Genomic DNA, 17,643 nt, shown 5'->3' on the forward strand with positions numbered 1-17,643 from the left:
CAATTTCCCACTTAGATCACTTAATTTATTCTCCTGAACACTGATCAATTTAAAATTCCCAGGTCTGAGAACATGGATATGCTTATTGAAGGTATAATTACCAATCTATTCATTTTGATAAAATCTAAAATTTGGATTACTGTAGCACACAGTTTGAGAATGAACATGTATTTGGTCAAGATACTTTAAAAACCACTGTCTTGCTTCCAGATCAGTGATGCTAGTGGTTAACATAACTTCACAGAGTATCTATCATACAGAGATGTAGAGAAAGGAAGGGTAGCCTGAAAATGTCTTAGGTCATCTCTCAGTTATATATTTCATAATTTTACATTTCTATGAGTGAAGCCTGTCCCTTAACTTCCTTAAACCTTTCTTCATATCTTTGTTCCTCAGGCTATAGATGAAAGGATTCATCATAGGTGTCACTACTGTATACATAACAGTGGCTACCCGGTCTTTCACCACTGAGTACATAGACAGAGGCCTAAAGTAGACATAGATGACACTCCCATAGAACAAGGCCACTACAGTGAGGTGGGAGCCACAGGTAGAGAAGGCTTTCCACTTTCCAGCTGCAGAGGGGATTCTGAGCACAGTGACAATGATTCTGAGGTAGGAGAAGAGAATGCATAGGAAAGGAGTCACAATGACAGCCAGGGTCTCAGTCATGACCACAATCTGGCTGGAGGATGTGTCAGAGCAGGACAGCTTCAGCACAGGCTGAGTGTCACAGAAAAAGTGCTTAATGACATGATAGGCACAGAATGAGAGGCGAGACATGAGGAGGACACGGAACAGTGCATGTAGATGGGAGATGGTGCAAGAACCCAGCAACATGAGGAGGCAGCGTTGTGGCCTCATCACCACATCATAATGTAAAGGGTTGCAAATGGCCACCAGTCGGTCAATGGCCATGGAAGCTAGCAGGTAGCTATCAGTGTTTGCTAATGCTATGAAGAAGTACATCTGAACTAGGCATCCCTCATAGGAGATAGTCTTTGCCTTTGAGAGCAAATTCACTAGCATCTTGGGCACAATGACTGTTGTGAAGCAGACATCCATGAATGACAAGTTGCTAAGGAAAAAGTACATGGGAGTATGGAGCTTGGAGTCAGAGCGGATGACCAGGATGATGAGCACATTCCCCATTACTGTGACCAGGTACATGATGATGAAGATGGCAAAAAGGGGGTTCTGCATCGAGGGATTGGAAGAGAGACCCAGCAAGATGAAGTCTGAGGTGCTGCTGCTGTTCATTGCCCTGTCTCTGGATATGGTTGAAAGACTTTTGGAAAGATGTGGACAAATTGATCAAGAGAATCTCTCTCCTATCCTCTGGCCTGCAATGAAAACCCAATGCTATTCATTAAGATTTAAAAAATATGTTTAGTTGAAGAATTTATATTAAAAATAAAAACAACAGTAACATCAAAGAAGCAAAAAGTTGAAAAATTCTAAACTGCTTCCTAAATTAGAAGATGACCGTTCTCCTTTTATTGGGAGAAGCTTCTGTTGCTTAATATGTTGGAATTCTTCTCAGTGCCATCTGTGTATATATATCATATACGTATAATATATATTTATATTACACACACACACACACACACACACACACACACACACACACACACATTTGTTTCTTGACCAACTCTTTTGCTTCCATTTCACACTGGTTTTGGAGATCAAGTGTTGATTTCCATTTTGAGTGAGGATGCTCTTGTTCAAGCCCTCTATATCTTCAAAGTCTTCTCATAAAGCTCTTCTTCCCAGAATTCTGAAATGGTGATGATGGTATGGCTAGTACAATAATGCACTTCTCAATTAATTAATGTTACTTACTGGACATTCATTTGAGGTACACAACCCCTAGTGTTTCAGAGAGAAATATGATTAATGTTTAATGTTTTCATTGAAATAATAAAATATAAATTTTTGTTGGTAACCTTGAAGCTAGCTGTCCTCCTTAATATAGAAATATTGTAACAGTAATGGAATTTGTTCCTGAAATTAATAACTCAAATTTATTACTTTTTATTTTAGAAAACTCATCTTTTCATGCTAAATATTCAAATATTACACTAACATAAAATTTAGAACCTTAGATCCCCTTTCTACCAACATCACATATGTGATAAAGGCAAGGACACCCCATCATCATTATTAAGCTACTTTGCTTGTACTATAAATGACTTTGGTATGTTAAGCTGATGACAAATTAAAAATAAAAACGGTGTAGGTGTCCATTAATGGATAACTAGATAAAGGAAAGCTATTATACACATATTGTAGTATTATTCACATCTATAGAAAAACAGTATCATGTTATTATCAGGAAAATGGGTAGAACTGAATAAGCCAGGTGCAGAATGCCAGACATTGCATGATTCCTCATATGTGTACTCAAGGGAAAAAGAATATGTGAAAATAGATGCAGGCTACAAGGGAAATAGAAGAGGAACAGGTATAGGAGAAAGCAAACCATGTGATTATAGTCAAATTAGATCCTTATGCATATATGAAGATGTCACAGTGAAACCCATTATTTTGTACAATCAATATAGTCCAATAAAATACTAAGAAAAAGAGGCATAAACATTGGCAAAGATGCAATTGTTATTCTTTTTAAGCAACTTGAGTATGTGTATTAAAAAACTGAAGATAGTCACCTAGTGACTATGTAAAGATTTATGAGGGTTTCAATAATCTGTCTAGATGTTAGATAAATGTAAAAAGATTCATACTGTTTCTATCTTTGAGATTGGGTCTTGATGTACACCCAAGCCTGAGCCTGAGGTCACTCTTAAGCTGCCTGAGAAGTTACAATCTCCCTGCCTCCACTCTTCAGTTCCTGAGATTACAGGTGTGTACTATCATATGTGGCAAGAAAATATTCATACTCTACTCATATTAGAAAATGTAACAGAGAAAAGTATTTTAGTTTAAAATGGTCAGAAGATCTGAAAGTCACTTGGAAATAAATCTCAGGGATTGAAAGGGACAATTTCAAACAAATACAATTTAAGACCTATAATGGGGAAAAGAAGTAAGTAGACCAAATTCAAATAAAGCATAACAGAAACAACACTTGTACAATGAATACATGGTGACAAAAATTACAAAAGAATGTGTAGCATATTATTATTCAAGATTATGTTGTATTTGAAGAAATAAAATGGCTAGTGTACCCTGACACTTTTATCACTATTCAACCCATTGCATGTACTGTAGTTTTGTGTATGTTAGATGGCTTTTAAATCATATTTGTTGTTTCAATCCTAAGAAGCAACAATTTTATTATTTTTATTTTTATGAATTAAAAAATATACAGCTTGACAACTTTAAATAGCTTACCAGTACCCACACTTAGTAAGCAGAAGAGTTGCGTCTTCAGTGTAGGCTGTCTAAGGGCAGATCTTGAACTATTTCTGGGCAGGCTAGTATAGAGCTGTTTACTGTAGTATCTGTTGTTTTATTAAGTGCCAAGAGTAAGTTGTAGTCTGATGATAATGTATCCAGAAAAACCTTGTTTTGTAAAGAAACAAACTCATATATGTTATGTTTATGTTGGTATGTGGGCAAATACATGTGATTATCTTTCATTTATTTTATTTTTGAGACAGGGTCTCATGAATCCCAGTCTATCTGAAACTTTCTTTGAAGCCTAAGATGATGCTGAATTCCTAATCTTCATGTGTCATCTTCTTGAGTGCTGGAACTACAGGTGTATGCTACCATTCTGGGCTTATGGGGGTTGGTGATTCAAAAATCAAAATTGATTTCAAGCAATTCAAAAATGGAGCGATATTCCTAGGTGCTGGGGGCACAGAGGTCCTTGCACTCACAGAGAGGCCCTAAGAAAACCATGAATGTTAATCATGCAGGTGTATCTACTCAATGGAGAAGATAAAATCGAATACCTCCATTTCATCCAGAAAGCTAAGGATGGAGGTTGCTAACATCTTAGTGACTTTTTTGCTATTTTGAAGGGACAGCTCTCATCCAAATTCCAGAGTGATTATTCCAGACTCTTTCCTTATGGGAGATGTCACAAGTACTTTATGGCCTGCTGACTTGTATCTTATCAGTCAGATACCACACTAGATTCTAGACCTTTGGCTGTAGAACCCACCCTCATGCTCATATTTACTTTGTAAAAGAGTTTCTATGTACTCATACCGTAAACTTTACTGTGTACCTGAAATTACAGCCTAGAAAAATTTCTCCAATTTGTACTGTGTTTTAAATATGCTGACAATGAACTGCCTGGCATTAGGCTCCCCGAAGTCTGATTCAGGTTGACAAATTCAATCTACACTGAGTTTTCATTCTCATCTCTTTGTGTCATTTGCTTCGCTGCTTGGATACTTACAAGGACTCTCTCACTCAGCCCTCTGGTTGTCTTCTGAAGTGATATCAGGAGAGTGAAAACTAATTTTTGCATGTAACCTTACTTTATATATAGCTCATTTATTATTTGATAGCTATATTAAAAATAACATATGTCTATTATCCACATGATTCTTTGAAATATGTATGCCCTGTGGAATGGAATTAGCCAACATTTTGGGATCTCACATTCCTGTGGCAAGATCATATTGTTTGTTTTCAAGAAATAATGAACACATTATCTTTATAATTTTATAATTAAAGAGGTGGAATTGCCCTGTAATTGTACTTCATAGGGAACCAGACCTAGACTTGTATGCATATTTTAAAGGCTTACTCTTTGATAAACACTGTAAATACATTAGTTACAGGGGTTTATGCTTTCTGTGATGCTGTTTTTTCCTTTACAGACTGTGTATACACACATACATACAAATAGATTATGATATATGGAGAGTTATGTTGGAGCTTATGAGCATTGAAAATCGTTACAGATACATTTAACCTGAAACAACTACTACTTTACTCCTGATCAGTATGCCCATTTCATTCTCTAGACATACTCCACTTCCCCTCGGGGTCTTTTACCATCATGCATAGGACATTGTTTGCACTGGTATTAATAGGCTACTTTATCATCTCTGTATATGAATTGGTGTCAAATTCTCAGGGACAAGAATTCAGCCTCTTTTCATTTAGCTGGACCTATTGACCTTGTAGTTTTTCATGTGGAAGTCATTTGATGTCTGCATATCTATCAATAATGATACACATGCATGGAAGTATTGTGTGTGCATGCTACTTTCTACTCTACTTCCCTGTGACCTTTGGAAAAATTAATGTCACTTGAGACAGAGTCTGGGAAAATCTTCTCCATATAGTTTGTAGCACTGATCACACCATAGCTACAAAACTGTCTGTTGCCCCTTTCCTTACTTTCAAAGAAATGACAGCCATAGGGGTCTTGAACTAACTTCAGCTCTTTTGGATCCTGACAATAGCTCTCAGATTTCCTAGCCTCAGCCCATGACCTTAGGCTCTGTCTTGGGTCCTGGATTTTAGAAACCTAAATCTTTATATTTGTCCACTTTTAACCCACAGCTTCAAGACAAACAGATCTGCAGTAACAAGTGCACAGTCCTCTTTAAGAAATTACTCAGTTTAGGATTTTGCAGAGTCCCATAAAGTCTGAGTTCCTCTGTTTCAGCATTGAAATTCTTGCTTCTACCCCATTTTCACTCCTGTGTCAGATTGTCTCCTGATTCCAGAGAAGGTGGCATATTGTCATAACTTTTATTTCCTGCTCAATTCATGTTGAAAGCCTTTGAAGCACCATCAGATTCTTTGATGCAAATCCACCCATTTTTAGGGTGTTCTCTCTTTCTTCTGTTCACTCTTACTTCTTTCTGCTTTAATTCTCTTAGAAATCACTATTTCTAAGATTCTTACTTCTTCCCCTCTCTTATTAATTCTGTGGTTGTGTGTGGAAGTTTTCTGTTCTTCTTGGTGCCTTGCTTAGGTGTGACCAGCCAGTGAGCAGCTGTGAGTATATAGATTACAGACTGTGCCTTCTGGGTCTCAGCATGGAGGTCTAACACAAAAGCTTTGCATGTGTTAAGAGTCACAGAGCTTTTGATCTCTGGGCTCTATCCTTCAGCATTCTAGAGCTGGTATGTTCACAGTATCCAGAGGAGCTTGCTTTCTTGGAAGTGGCTCTTTCTCACCATGAGTTAAAGCTTGTCCTCATACATTTATGGCATTTGATAGCTCTGTTTTTGCTTCATTCTCACCACTTAACATCCAGTGAGTCTGACCTTTAAGGACCACAGCTCATTTAGGTTCTTAGATAATGTGATCAGGCTGTTGGTTTCCTTAATATTGGCTTGACTCTCTCTTAAAGTATGATGATGAGGTGAGCAAAACCTCTGATATTCAGCAGATAGTCTTAAAATCTAACAGTTACAAAATGTATACTCCAAGTGCTGTAGGGCACAGAAGTTGGGGTGTGGCCGACAAGCCTCCAGTACCTGATTGAATCAGTATCTGATTTCAGAAACCATCTAATCATTATGATAGGTATTGCTCACTTAGTATCCTGTATAGTAAACATGGACATATGTTTCAATTAAAATAATCTTAGACTACCTTAAAGCTACCTCCATATTGGTATTTCTCTGTTCTCCTTTTCAATTATTTTCAAAAATGGATTTGGAGGTGGGGTCTAGTTTCATTCACATCCTAGGGATGTGTATTCTACTGTGAAGTCACATTCCAAGTCCCTTCAATTATTCTGGGATATTCATGAAAAGACTCTTCCTAGTGTTACAGAGAGTCTGTTAGACTTATATTCACAAAAACTTGTTTTTGAGTTTGACTGTGCTGTTAAGAAGTCTTAATTAAATGTTATCTAATTGACCTGAACCTTGATTTCATTCATATCAAAGAAGATAATATCATCTGGCTGGTTGACTTGCTGGTTTAAGAGAATGTCCAAATTATATAGAATGCTAGAAGTAAGATGCTTCCTAAATCAATTGTGTTACTTAGCATGTGGGTAAAGCATGAATACTCAGGTTTTCTACTTGTTCATTGCTCCATGGTGACCTCTTCACTATATTCAAACCCCCAAATGAGAAGCCAGTTATTTGAATATATCTCTGCTGGGGACATCACTGTTTCCTCTTAGTTTTTTTATTTCCTTACCTGTCAGGTCCTCAGAGCTTCACTCACTAACCTTAAATCATCTGGCATATGATGTCAGGGCCATCTTTCATAATTAGTTGAAGGCTTCATGTCTGGTCCTTTTTGTGGATGTTCTAGGAAGTATTAGAGTGAATGTCAGGGTCATGTTTCCATCCCATCTGTAATGAGTACTTTGCTTCATTTGTTGGTGATAGCAGGTCATTTTCCTAACCATTCCTGGCTATAAAAGTATAAATTCCAGGATAATGAACAACTAAAACATACCTTTAATTCACAGTTGCATCACTGTGACTATCAAAGCTGCTCAAAGTGGCATTTCTAAAGAGTAGCTTTTGTCTTTTACCAAGTTGTCTGTATCTAGTCTAGATCCCAAGTGTAAGACATCTCCTTCACTGCACCCTCGTCCTGTGGGCATTCTCAATCACAACAATATAGGTAATTACCCAGTGCTTACATGTGCTGGGCATTGCTATAAGAACTTCACATATATTGATTCATTCCATCTTTACAATGCCACATCTTACAGGTAACAAAAATGAATGGAGGTCTCTCATTGGGACAGTACAGCTGCAGAGAACTGCTCTTCTCACTGCAGCATGTTTATTGTTTTTGTTTGCTTGGCCTCACCTCTCCTCATTTCCTGGAAAAGAATATTCTATGGGTCACTAATTCAAGGATGTGGACTTTAAGAATGCAGGAGAGTGCCTAGGATTGTGTTTTATGCAGTGGAGGTAATTCAAATATCTGACCCAAGGAACAAAAAGATACACAACACACACACACACACACACACACACACACACACACACACACACACACCCCTCTACTTGTAAAGACAGATCAGGAGGAAGAGGCAACAACAGCATATTGGATAGGGAGGATGGTCACTAGAATACATTGAAATTAGTGTTGTGTTTTCAAAGACCACCTCCACCAGCCTACTTACCTATAAGGTTAACAGAGATCAAGGTTTAAAACTTGTCCCATGGACATCCATCCATCTGAAGAAGGTCTCCTGAATTGCTAATCTAGCTTCAGAGATGTAGCTTCCCCCTTCTCTGGGGACTAGTAGTAGGAAGAGAGACCCAAGGGCCTGTCCTGTCTCATGCCAGAGCCCTAGAGAATTGCCCTTGGGATTTTCCCAGGAAGGAGAACATCACTTTGAGGAACATGGTCTCCAGAGTAGCCTCTCACATTGGGAAAAGTAATTAATACTGTGCAGTAGCAAGCTAGAAGTGAATTTGTGCTTACACATGCACGCCAAAATCGTGCATGTATTCATGGGTGTTCGTGCATGTGTGTGTGTGTGTGTGTGTGCACGCATGTGTGTGTACAGGCATGTGCATGCACATGCTCATGCATGTACTTAAATTTAAGCTCTGATATTTTTGAGGCTCTGTGTCTCATTGTAGAACATGATCATGATCTTAGATACATGTGCCACTGGTATTATCACAAGGGAGTATAGTTTCTGGCACCAGAATGACTAGGTTCTTACACTGGATCTGTCTTACAAGCTTCTTAGCATTTGCTGTACTTTGACTTTTCAAAACCCAATTTTGTTTTGTTTGTTTTTGTTTTTCAAGATGTCTATTTTTATTTTATGTGTCTGAATGTTTATCTGCACATACCATATGCATTCAGTATCTACAGACATTAGAAGAGGACATCAGATCCCCTAGAGCTGCAGCTACAAAGGATTGTGAGATACCATATGGTTGCTGGGAACTGGAGCTGGGCTGCAAAGACAATAATTCTCCCCTCCCCCCCTTTTTTAAAAAAATTGGAGATGTAAGTTGCATGCAGTCCCCTGACCTCCATAGTCTGGCCCATGGCTCTCTTTGCCATCTGGGAGCCTTGTAGGGCTTCAGGAGAGTCCTGATTCCATGAGGTGGTAGAGGAGGGAAGAAACATCCAGACTACACCCTCCCCTAGCAATCCCCCACCAGCTGGGTCAACCTGGGACACATTCAGCAGAGACGAGATGCATGCTGTCCCATGACCTTCATCTTTGGACCCACTGCTCTCCCTGCCTTATCAAAGGACCAATTGGGAACCTGAGGAGCATTCAGCTTAGACTGTTCCCCAGCCAATCCTCTGACTGCCAGGTTCACCTGGGGCACAGCCAGCAGAGGTAAAGAGCATCTTTTTGCCTGGGATCCCTTGTCAGATTGTGCCTGCCTCTCTCAGAAGGCCTGTTGGCATCAGTAACATCCAGCCAATGCCAGGGACAACCAGATTGCTAAAGGACAGTGTAAGAATACAATCACCAAGATCCAGGGCAATATGGCAACATCAGAATCCAGCTATCCTGCTACAGCATTCCCTGGATATCCTTACACAGATAAAACACAAGAAGATGACCTTAAATCCAATCTTATAAAGATGATAAAAGTCTTTAAAGAGGATTTAAGTAAATCCCTCAAAGAAATACAGAAAATACAATTAAACAGATGGAGGAAATGAATAAAACTGTCCATGAACTGAAAATGGAAATAAAAGCAATCAAGAAAACACAAACTGAAGCAATCCTGGAGATGGAAAGGTTAGGGAAAAGAACAAAATCTGCAGATGAAAGCATCACTACCAGAATACAAAAGATGGAAGAGAAAATCTCAGGCATAGAAAACATGATTGAAGAAATCAACACATCAGTCAAAGAAAATGGTAAATCTAAGAAGTTCCTGATGCAAAACATCTAAGAAATCTGGAACACTATGAAAAGACCAGATTTAAGAATAAGAAAATCAGGAGAAGGATGAGATTCCCAGCTACAAGGTCCAGAAAATATTTTCAACAAAATTCTAGAAGAAATATAAGTCCCCAACCTAAAGAAACATAAGTCCATATATACACAAGATGCTTATAGAACACCAGATAGATTCGACAGAAAAGAAAATTCTCCTGGCACATAATAATCAAAACACTAAATGTACAGAACAAAGACAGAATATTAAAAGCTGCAAAGGAAAAAGGCCAAGTAGCATATAAAAGCAGAATTACATCAGACTTCTCAGCAGAGACTAAAAGCTATCATGACCTGCACAAATGTCTTGCAGCCTCTAAGAAACCTCAGTTGCCAACCTAGTCTACTATACCTAGCAAAACTCTCAATCCTCATAGATGGAGGAAACAAGGTATTCCAAAGTAAACCCAAATTTAAACCATATCTATCCACAAATCAAGCCCTAAAGAAAACTCTAACCCAACGAGGTTAACTACACACAAGAAAACACAAGAAATAATTCTATACCAGCAAAAATAAAACAAGGAAACACACACACACACACACACACACACACACACACACACACACATCTCACCAATTTCTGGTTGGTAACATCTCTGAGCATCAATGGATGCAATTTCATGATAAAAAGGCAAAGGCTAACAGACTAGATTATAAACAGGATCCATCATTCTGGTGCATACAATAAACACAGCTCAATAACAAAGATAAACATTACATCAGAGTAAAAGTCTGGAAAAGAGAAGCAAACAGACCCAAGAAACAAGCTGGAACAGCCATTGTAATGTCTAATAAAAATATAAACCAAATGCAATCAAAGGAGATGAGGAAGGACACTTCATACTCATCAAAGAAAAAATCCACAAAAATGACGTTTCAATTCTGAACATCTATGTCGTCAAATGTAAGAGCACCCACATTTGTAAAAGAAACATTGCAAAGCTTAAATCATACATCAAACCACACATATTAATAGTGGGAGACTTCAACATCCCTCTCACAAATGGATAGGTCATCCAAACAAAAACTAAACAGAGAAATAATGAAATTAACTGATCTTACAAATCCCAACAGAAATCTACAGAACATTTTACCCAAACAGAATGGAATCTGCTGTCTTCTCAGCTCCTCATGGAAATTTCTCCAAAATTGACCATGTACTTGGTCACAAAGCAAGCCTCAACAGTACAAGAAAATTGAAATAACTCTTTGTATCTTAGCAAACCATTATGGATTGAAGCTGGATGTCAACAACAACAAAAACAATAGAAATCTTACAAATTCAGGGAAATCGAACAACTCTCTACTGTCAGGAGCTTAGCCCCGGGCTAGGCCCTCTTTGAAGCAGCTGAGGGGGAAGATTATCGGCAGGGGCAAGACTTGGCCTTGCAAGAGAGTAGGGTTGCTTTCTATAGTAACATATATGCCTATCTTGACTTTAACTCACTCTGAGCCCAGAAGCTGTAGGCCTCTTGATCTATTGACACTTTTTGCTAACAGTTAAAGGATTTGTTGCTAGAGCTCACTTTTTTGGCCAGGCAGCTAGAAGCCCTTTACTGTTCTGGCTGGTTAACTTTTTGTGACTCAAAGAGGAAGGAAAAGAAAAAAAAAACCAAGATGCCTTATACAGGCAAATATGCACAGACACATATTCATTCATACATATATTTACATTTTCATTCACATTCTCATATACACATTCTCATATTCACAGTTTGTTAGGTTCATCTACCTGCTTCATACTCTCTACAAGTATCCACGTATGCTTACATATACACATAAACCTACACACATACAAATAAACAAACAGATATATCAATATGGATGGATGGATAAATGGGGCAGAGCTCCCCAAGCCAAACCATCCAACCAACAACTTTATTTCCTTTCTCTGGCCTTTTTATTCCTTCTTAGACAAGAAGTTTTTTAGAAAATTACCTCAGAGGTAAAATGTTACATAAAATGGAAGTTACAGAAGGATGTTGATATTAAATTCAAAGCAGTGTGTTTCATTCTAATATACTCATTATAAGTTCAAAGCAACAGTTTTTTTTTTTTAAAAAAACATAGCCTTGATTTATCTTAGTGCACACCTGTGGCTTCATCTTTGGACCTAAATTCTTTTCTTTGAACACAAATTTGTCCTAAGTCTATTTCCATTTTAATGTGATTATGAAAACTCATTGTATTTCTTATTATACAGACTTTACTTACTATATGAGAAGTGGACACATCCTAGTCTTGATTCTAACATTATTACATTCCTTTATAGCAAGCTAAGAGCATCTGATTAAAAATTTCTTCCTAAATGTAAATTAAATTGACCCTGAGATTCCACCATACACCAATCAGAATGGGTAAGATCAAAAACTCAGGTGACACCACATGCTGGTGAGGATGTGGAGAAAGAGGAACATTCTTCCATTGCTGGTGGGATTGCAAACTGGTACAACCACTCTAGAAATCAAACTTGAAAATAGATCTACCTGAAGACTCAGGTTTACCACTCTTGGGAATATACCCAACAGATGCCTCACCATGCCACAGGGGCATATGTTCCACTATCTTCATAGTGACCTTGTTTGTGATAGCCAGAAGCTGAAGACAACCCAGATGTTCCACAATGTGAGACTAGATACAGAAAATGTGGTTTATTTACACAATGGAATACAACTTAGGTATTAAAAATGAAGACAACAATGAAGAATGGATAAAGAAAATGTGGTACATCTAGCACACCGGAATAGTACTCAACTATTAAAAATAAGGACATTTTGAAATTTGAGACAAATGGATGGAACTAGAAAAAAAATCATTCTGAGTGAGGTAACTTGACCCAAAAAGACACTAGTAAATGGGTATTAGCCAAAAAAAAAAAAAATTACAGAATACCCAGAATGCAGTCCACAGAACTTAGAAAGGTTAACAAGCCAAAGGGCCCAAGTGAAGACACCTCAATCTCACTTGGGAGGGAGAAGAAAGCAATCACACGAGGAGGGGAGGCAGGGTCCTGGGTGGGAAGGAAGATAGGAAGGGGAAGAGGGGAACATGATTAGGTATTGGGTGGGGAAAAAGAACTGAGGCCCTGAGGACCAGCAGAAAGAACAGAAACAGGCAATCTCAGGAGTTAGGAGGTGGAATGACCCTCCAGAATGTACCAGATACCTGGGAGGTGAGAGACTCTCAGGACTCAAAGGGAGGGGCCTTAGATGAAATGCACTACAATGGGGAGAGGGAACTTATAGAGCCCACCTCCAGCAGAAAGACAGGGCATCAAGTGGAGGGACAGGGTTGCCATCCCACAGTCAAAAGCTCTAACCTCAAATTGTTCCTGTCTGAAGGAACTGCAGGAACAAAAATGGAGAAGAACATGAGGGAAAGGAGGCCCAAATTTGGATCCAGCTCATGGGGAGGCCTGGGGCCCTAACACTGTTACTGATGCTGTGGTGTGCTTTCAGACAGGAGCCTAGCATGGATGTTCTATGAGAGGCCCAACAAGCAGCTGAAAGAGTCATATGCAGATACTAGCACCTAACCAATGGATGGAAGCCGGGGACCTCTGTGGTTGAATTAGGGGAAAGCTGGAAGAAGTTGAGGAGAAGGGCAGCCCTATGAGAAGACCAGCAGTTTCAACTGACCTGGACCCCTGAGAGCTCTCAGACACTGAGCCAACAACCAGGCACCATGTGCCAGCTGATATGAGACCCCCAACACATATACAGCAGAGGACTGTCTGGTCTGCACTCAGTGAGAGAAGATGCACCTCACCCTCTAGAGGTTTGAGGCCCCAGGGAGTGGAGACGTCTGGTGGAATGGGGGTGAGTGGTGGGGATATCCTCTTGGAGATGGTGGGGGAGGAGGTATGGGATGGGAAGTGGTGGTAAGGCAGACTGGAAGGAGGATAAAGTCTAGACTGTAAAAAAGAATTAAAGAATAAAAAAAAAAATCCTTTCACATCCTTAAAAACAAAACAACCCCCCCCAAAAAAACCCCTTTCTTCCACTCGATGGCCCAATGTAGGGGAATGCCAGAATGGGAAGGCAGGAGTGGGTGTGTGGGTGGGGGAATGCCCTCATAGAAGCAGGGTGAGAAGAATGGAATAGAGGGTTTTCACAGTAGAAACCAGGAAAGGGGATAACATTTGAAATGTAAATAAAGAAAATATCTAATAAAAATTCAAAAAACCATTTCTTCCTAAAATTATTTTAATAAAATCAGAAATTCTATAGAATCATTAATTCATTTAAACATTGATTCATGAAAGTTCATCTTTATGTTGATCTGCAGAAAATCTGATCAATAGGTTAGGCTAATGCCTAGAGATTATTTTATTAATTTAATAATGACAGGAAAGGCATATCTGCTGCAAGAAACAATCCTGAGATGAAGTCTCTTTGGGAACTTGCCATTGATCTCACTCATTGCAGACCATGCAAAAATGGTGGGCCAGGTCTTGCTAGTTTTTTTCCTATACTAGACGACACTCTACTCACTGGAACTGGGTCGAGGAAGAAATAAAGACCTTTTAGAATTCAATGAAAATGCATGCACAACACTCACAAACTTATGAGACACAATGAAAGCAGTGCTAAGAGGAATGTTTATAGCACTAAATGCCTTCATAAAGAAATTGGTGAGATCTAATACTAGTAATTTACAAGTACAACTGAAAGCTCCAGACAAAAATGAGCAAAAACACCCTAGAGGAGTAGGAAATAATCAAAGAGGAAGGAAATAAACAAACTCAGAGCTGAAATCAATAAATTAAAGCAAATATCTGAACCAAGCCTACCAACCAACAAACCAACCAACTAAACAAACAAACAATCCACAAACAAACAAAAAACATTACAAAGAATCATTGAAAACAAGAAAACAAGAGCTGATTCTTTGAGAAAATCAACAAGATAGACAAACCCTGAGTCAATCTAGCTAAAAGACAGTGAGGCAGTATCCAAATAAACAAAATCAGAAATGAAAAGGGAGACATAACAACAGACTCTGAGGAAATTCAAAAAATCATTAGGTCTTACTTCAAAGCCTGTACTCTACAAAATTAGAAAAGTCTGAACAAAATGGATGATTTTGTAGATAGACATTACATACAAAAGTTAAATTAAGATCAGGTAAACTATTTAAGTAGTCTTTATATCCACTAAGAAAATAGAAGCAGAAATTAAAAGTTTCCAGAGAAAAGAAAAGAAAAGAAAACGAAACACCCAAGGCAAGTTTGTTTTCACACAGAAGTTTATCAGACTAATAATCAAATACTCCTCAACCTATTCTACAAAAATGGAAACAGGAAGAACATTGTTAAACTCATTCTGAGAGGTCAAGTTCATCCTGATACCTAAACCACACAAAGATTCATCAAAGAAAGAGAATTTCAGATAATTTTCTCTTATATTGGCGCAAAAAAAATACTCAATAAAAAATTCTTTTTTTCCCATACTGGAAACTATTTTTTTTAAATTATTTTATTTTATTTTTTATTGGATATTTTATTTACATTTCAGATGTTATCCTCTTACCCCATTTCCGCCCTCCCACCCAGGAACCCCCATCCCATCCTCCCTCTTCCTGCTTTTATGAGGATGTGCCCCCCCACTCCTACTTCCCCAGCCTCGAATTCCCCCACACTCAGCGTTCAGCCTTCATGGGACCAAGGATCTCTTCTCCCACCTATGCCCGACAAGGTCATCCTCCCCTACATATACAGCTGGAGCCATGGGTTCCTCCCTATGTGTTCCCAGGCTAGTGGTTTATACCCTGGGAGCTCTGGTTGGTTGGTATTGTTGCTCTCCTCATGGGGCAAACCCTTTTAGCTCCTTCAGCTCTGTTTCTCTAACTCCTCCATTGGGAACCCCTTGATCACTTCAATGGTTAGCTATGAGAATCCACCTCTGTATAGATCAGGCTCTTGCAGACCTCTAAGGACATAGCTATATCAGGCTCCTGTCAGCATGCACATTCTGACATCCACATCAGCGTCTACCTTTGGTGACTGCACATGGGATGGATACCCAGGTGGAATGATATCTAGACAGCCCCTCCTTCAGTTTCTGTCCCAGACTTTGTCTCCATATTTGCTCCCTTGAGTATTTTGTTACTCCTTCTAAGAAGGACCAAAGCACCCACACATGGTCTACCTTCTTCATGAGCTTCATGTGGTCTGTGAGTTGAATCTGGGGTATTGAGAGCTTCTGGGCTAATACCCAATTATCAGTGAGTGAATACCATATATGTTCTTTTGTGATTGGGTTACCTCACTCAGGATGATATTTTCTAGTTCCACCCATTTACCTAAGAATTTCTTGAATTCATTTTTTTTTAATAGCTGAGTAGCACTCCATTGTGTAAACATACCACATTTTTTTTTTTTTTGGTATCCATTCCTCTGTTGAAGGACATCAGGGTTCTTTCCAGTTTCTGGCTATTATAAATAAGGCTGCTATGAACATAGTGGAGCATATGTCCTTGTTATATGTTGGAGCATCTTCTGTGAATTTGCCCAGGAGTGGTATAGCTGGTTCCTCAGGTAATGATATGTCCAATTTTCTGAGAAACCGCCAGACTGATTACCAGAATGGTTGTACCATCTTGCAATCCCACCAACAATGGAGGAGTGTTTCCTTTTCTCCACATCCTCACCAACATCTACTATCACCTGAGCTTTTGATCTTAGCCATTCTGACTGATGTGAGGTGGAATTTCAGGGTTGTTTTGAATTGGATTTCCCTGATGACTAAGGATGCTGAATATTTCTTTAGGTGCTTCTTGGCCATTCGAGTTTCTTCAGTTGAGAATTCTTTGTTTAGCTCTGTACCTCATTATTTATAGGGTTATTTGGTTGTCAAGAACTTCTGGAGGAATCACCATTCCTGACCTCAAGCTGTACTACAGAGCAATAGTGATAAAAAACAGCATGGTATTGGTACAGAGACAGACGGGTAGATCAATGGAATAGAATTGAAGGCCTAGAAATAAACCCATCCACCTATGGTCACTTGATCTTTGACAAAGGAGCTAAAACTGTCCAGTGAAAAAAGGACAGCATTTTCAACAAATGGTGCTGGTTCAACTGGAGGACAACACGTAGAGTAATGCAAATCGATCCATTCTTACCTCCTTGTACAAAGCTGAAGTCCAAGTGGATAAAGGATCTCCACATAAAACCAAATACACTGAAACTAAGAGAAGAGAAGGTGGGGGAGACCCTCAAATACCTAGTCACAGGGGAAAAGTTCCTGAACAGAATACCAATGGTTTATGCTCTAAGATCAAGAATTGACAAATAGGACCTCATAAAATTGCAAAGTTTCTGTAAGGCAAAGATACTGTCGATAGGACTAAATGACTACCAGTGTAAGGACCACTGAAGAGGACCCCAGACTCAAGTCCCGATCAGATCAGCGTGCACCCAAGGAGACACCAGAGACTGACTTGATGCAAATAGCAAAAGACAGTTTACTGACAAGGGCCCTCGGATCGAACCTCATCCCACGCAGGGGAGAGAATCGATGAAGACCCCAGAAAGTTTGGGGCTTTTGTAGGGAAAAGTGTAAGGGGGGAAGGGGAAAGCGGGAAATTCTGACGCAGTTACATATAATTGGATATTTCAAACATCAGCACTTTGTGTAAGCAATCATTTTGACAGGCTGGATGGCCCACTATTTTTGACCATGAAACCTCAGACCTTCTAGGATAAACACCAGGTGGCCCATTACTCACTTGGGCATGTTTAGACTGGTCAAGATATGTCTTTGGTTGTTTCTACATTTTTGGTCACCTTGTCCCTAGAG

At 39.0% G+C, this 17,643-nt stretch overlaps 1 protein-coding gene across 2 annotated transcripts; it reads right to left on the reverse strand.

Moving 5' to 3' along the window:
• Nucleotides 1–336: 336 nt before the first annotated feature.
• LOC114610249 (olfactory receptor 1L4-like) lies at nt 337–10,213 on the reverse strand. Of its 2 annotated transcripts, XM_028754750.1 has the most exons (2): nt 10,191–10,213; nt 337–1,249 (listed from the first exon to the last, which is right to left on the reverse strand). In XM_028754750.1, the coding sequence occupies exons 1-2, from the start codon at nt 10,211–10,213 to the stop codon at nt 337–339; spliced, it is 936 nt and encodes a 311-aa protein (XP_028610583.1). The 2 variants fall into 2 exon arrangements, with proteins under 2 accessions (XP_028610583.1, XP_028610584.1); XM_028754751.1 differs by lacking the exon at nt 10,191–10,213 and having other exon boundaries at nt 337–1,260.
• Nucleotides 10,214–17,643: the final 7,430 nt, after the last annotated feature.

The sequence above is a fragment of the Grammomys surdaster genome, unplaced genomic scaffold (assembly GCF_004785775.1).
Source record: "Grammomys surdaster isolate TR1022 unplaced genomic scaffold, NIH_TR_1.0 126035, whole genome shotgun sequence".
Lineage (NCBI taxonomy): Eukaryota > Metazoa > Chordata > Mammalia > Rodentia > Muridae > Grammomys > Grammomys surdaster.

Bases quoted from the DNA above. Each gene is read 5' to 3' on its own strand.
- LOC114610249 (XM_028754750.1), bottom strand. From the start codon at position 10,213: ATGAGGATTGAGAGTTTTGCTAG. The intron at 1,250-10,190 runs GTATAGTAGACT...AATGAACAGCAG, and splicing joins AGGATTGAGAGTTTTGCTAG to CAGCACCTCAGACTTCATCT.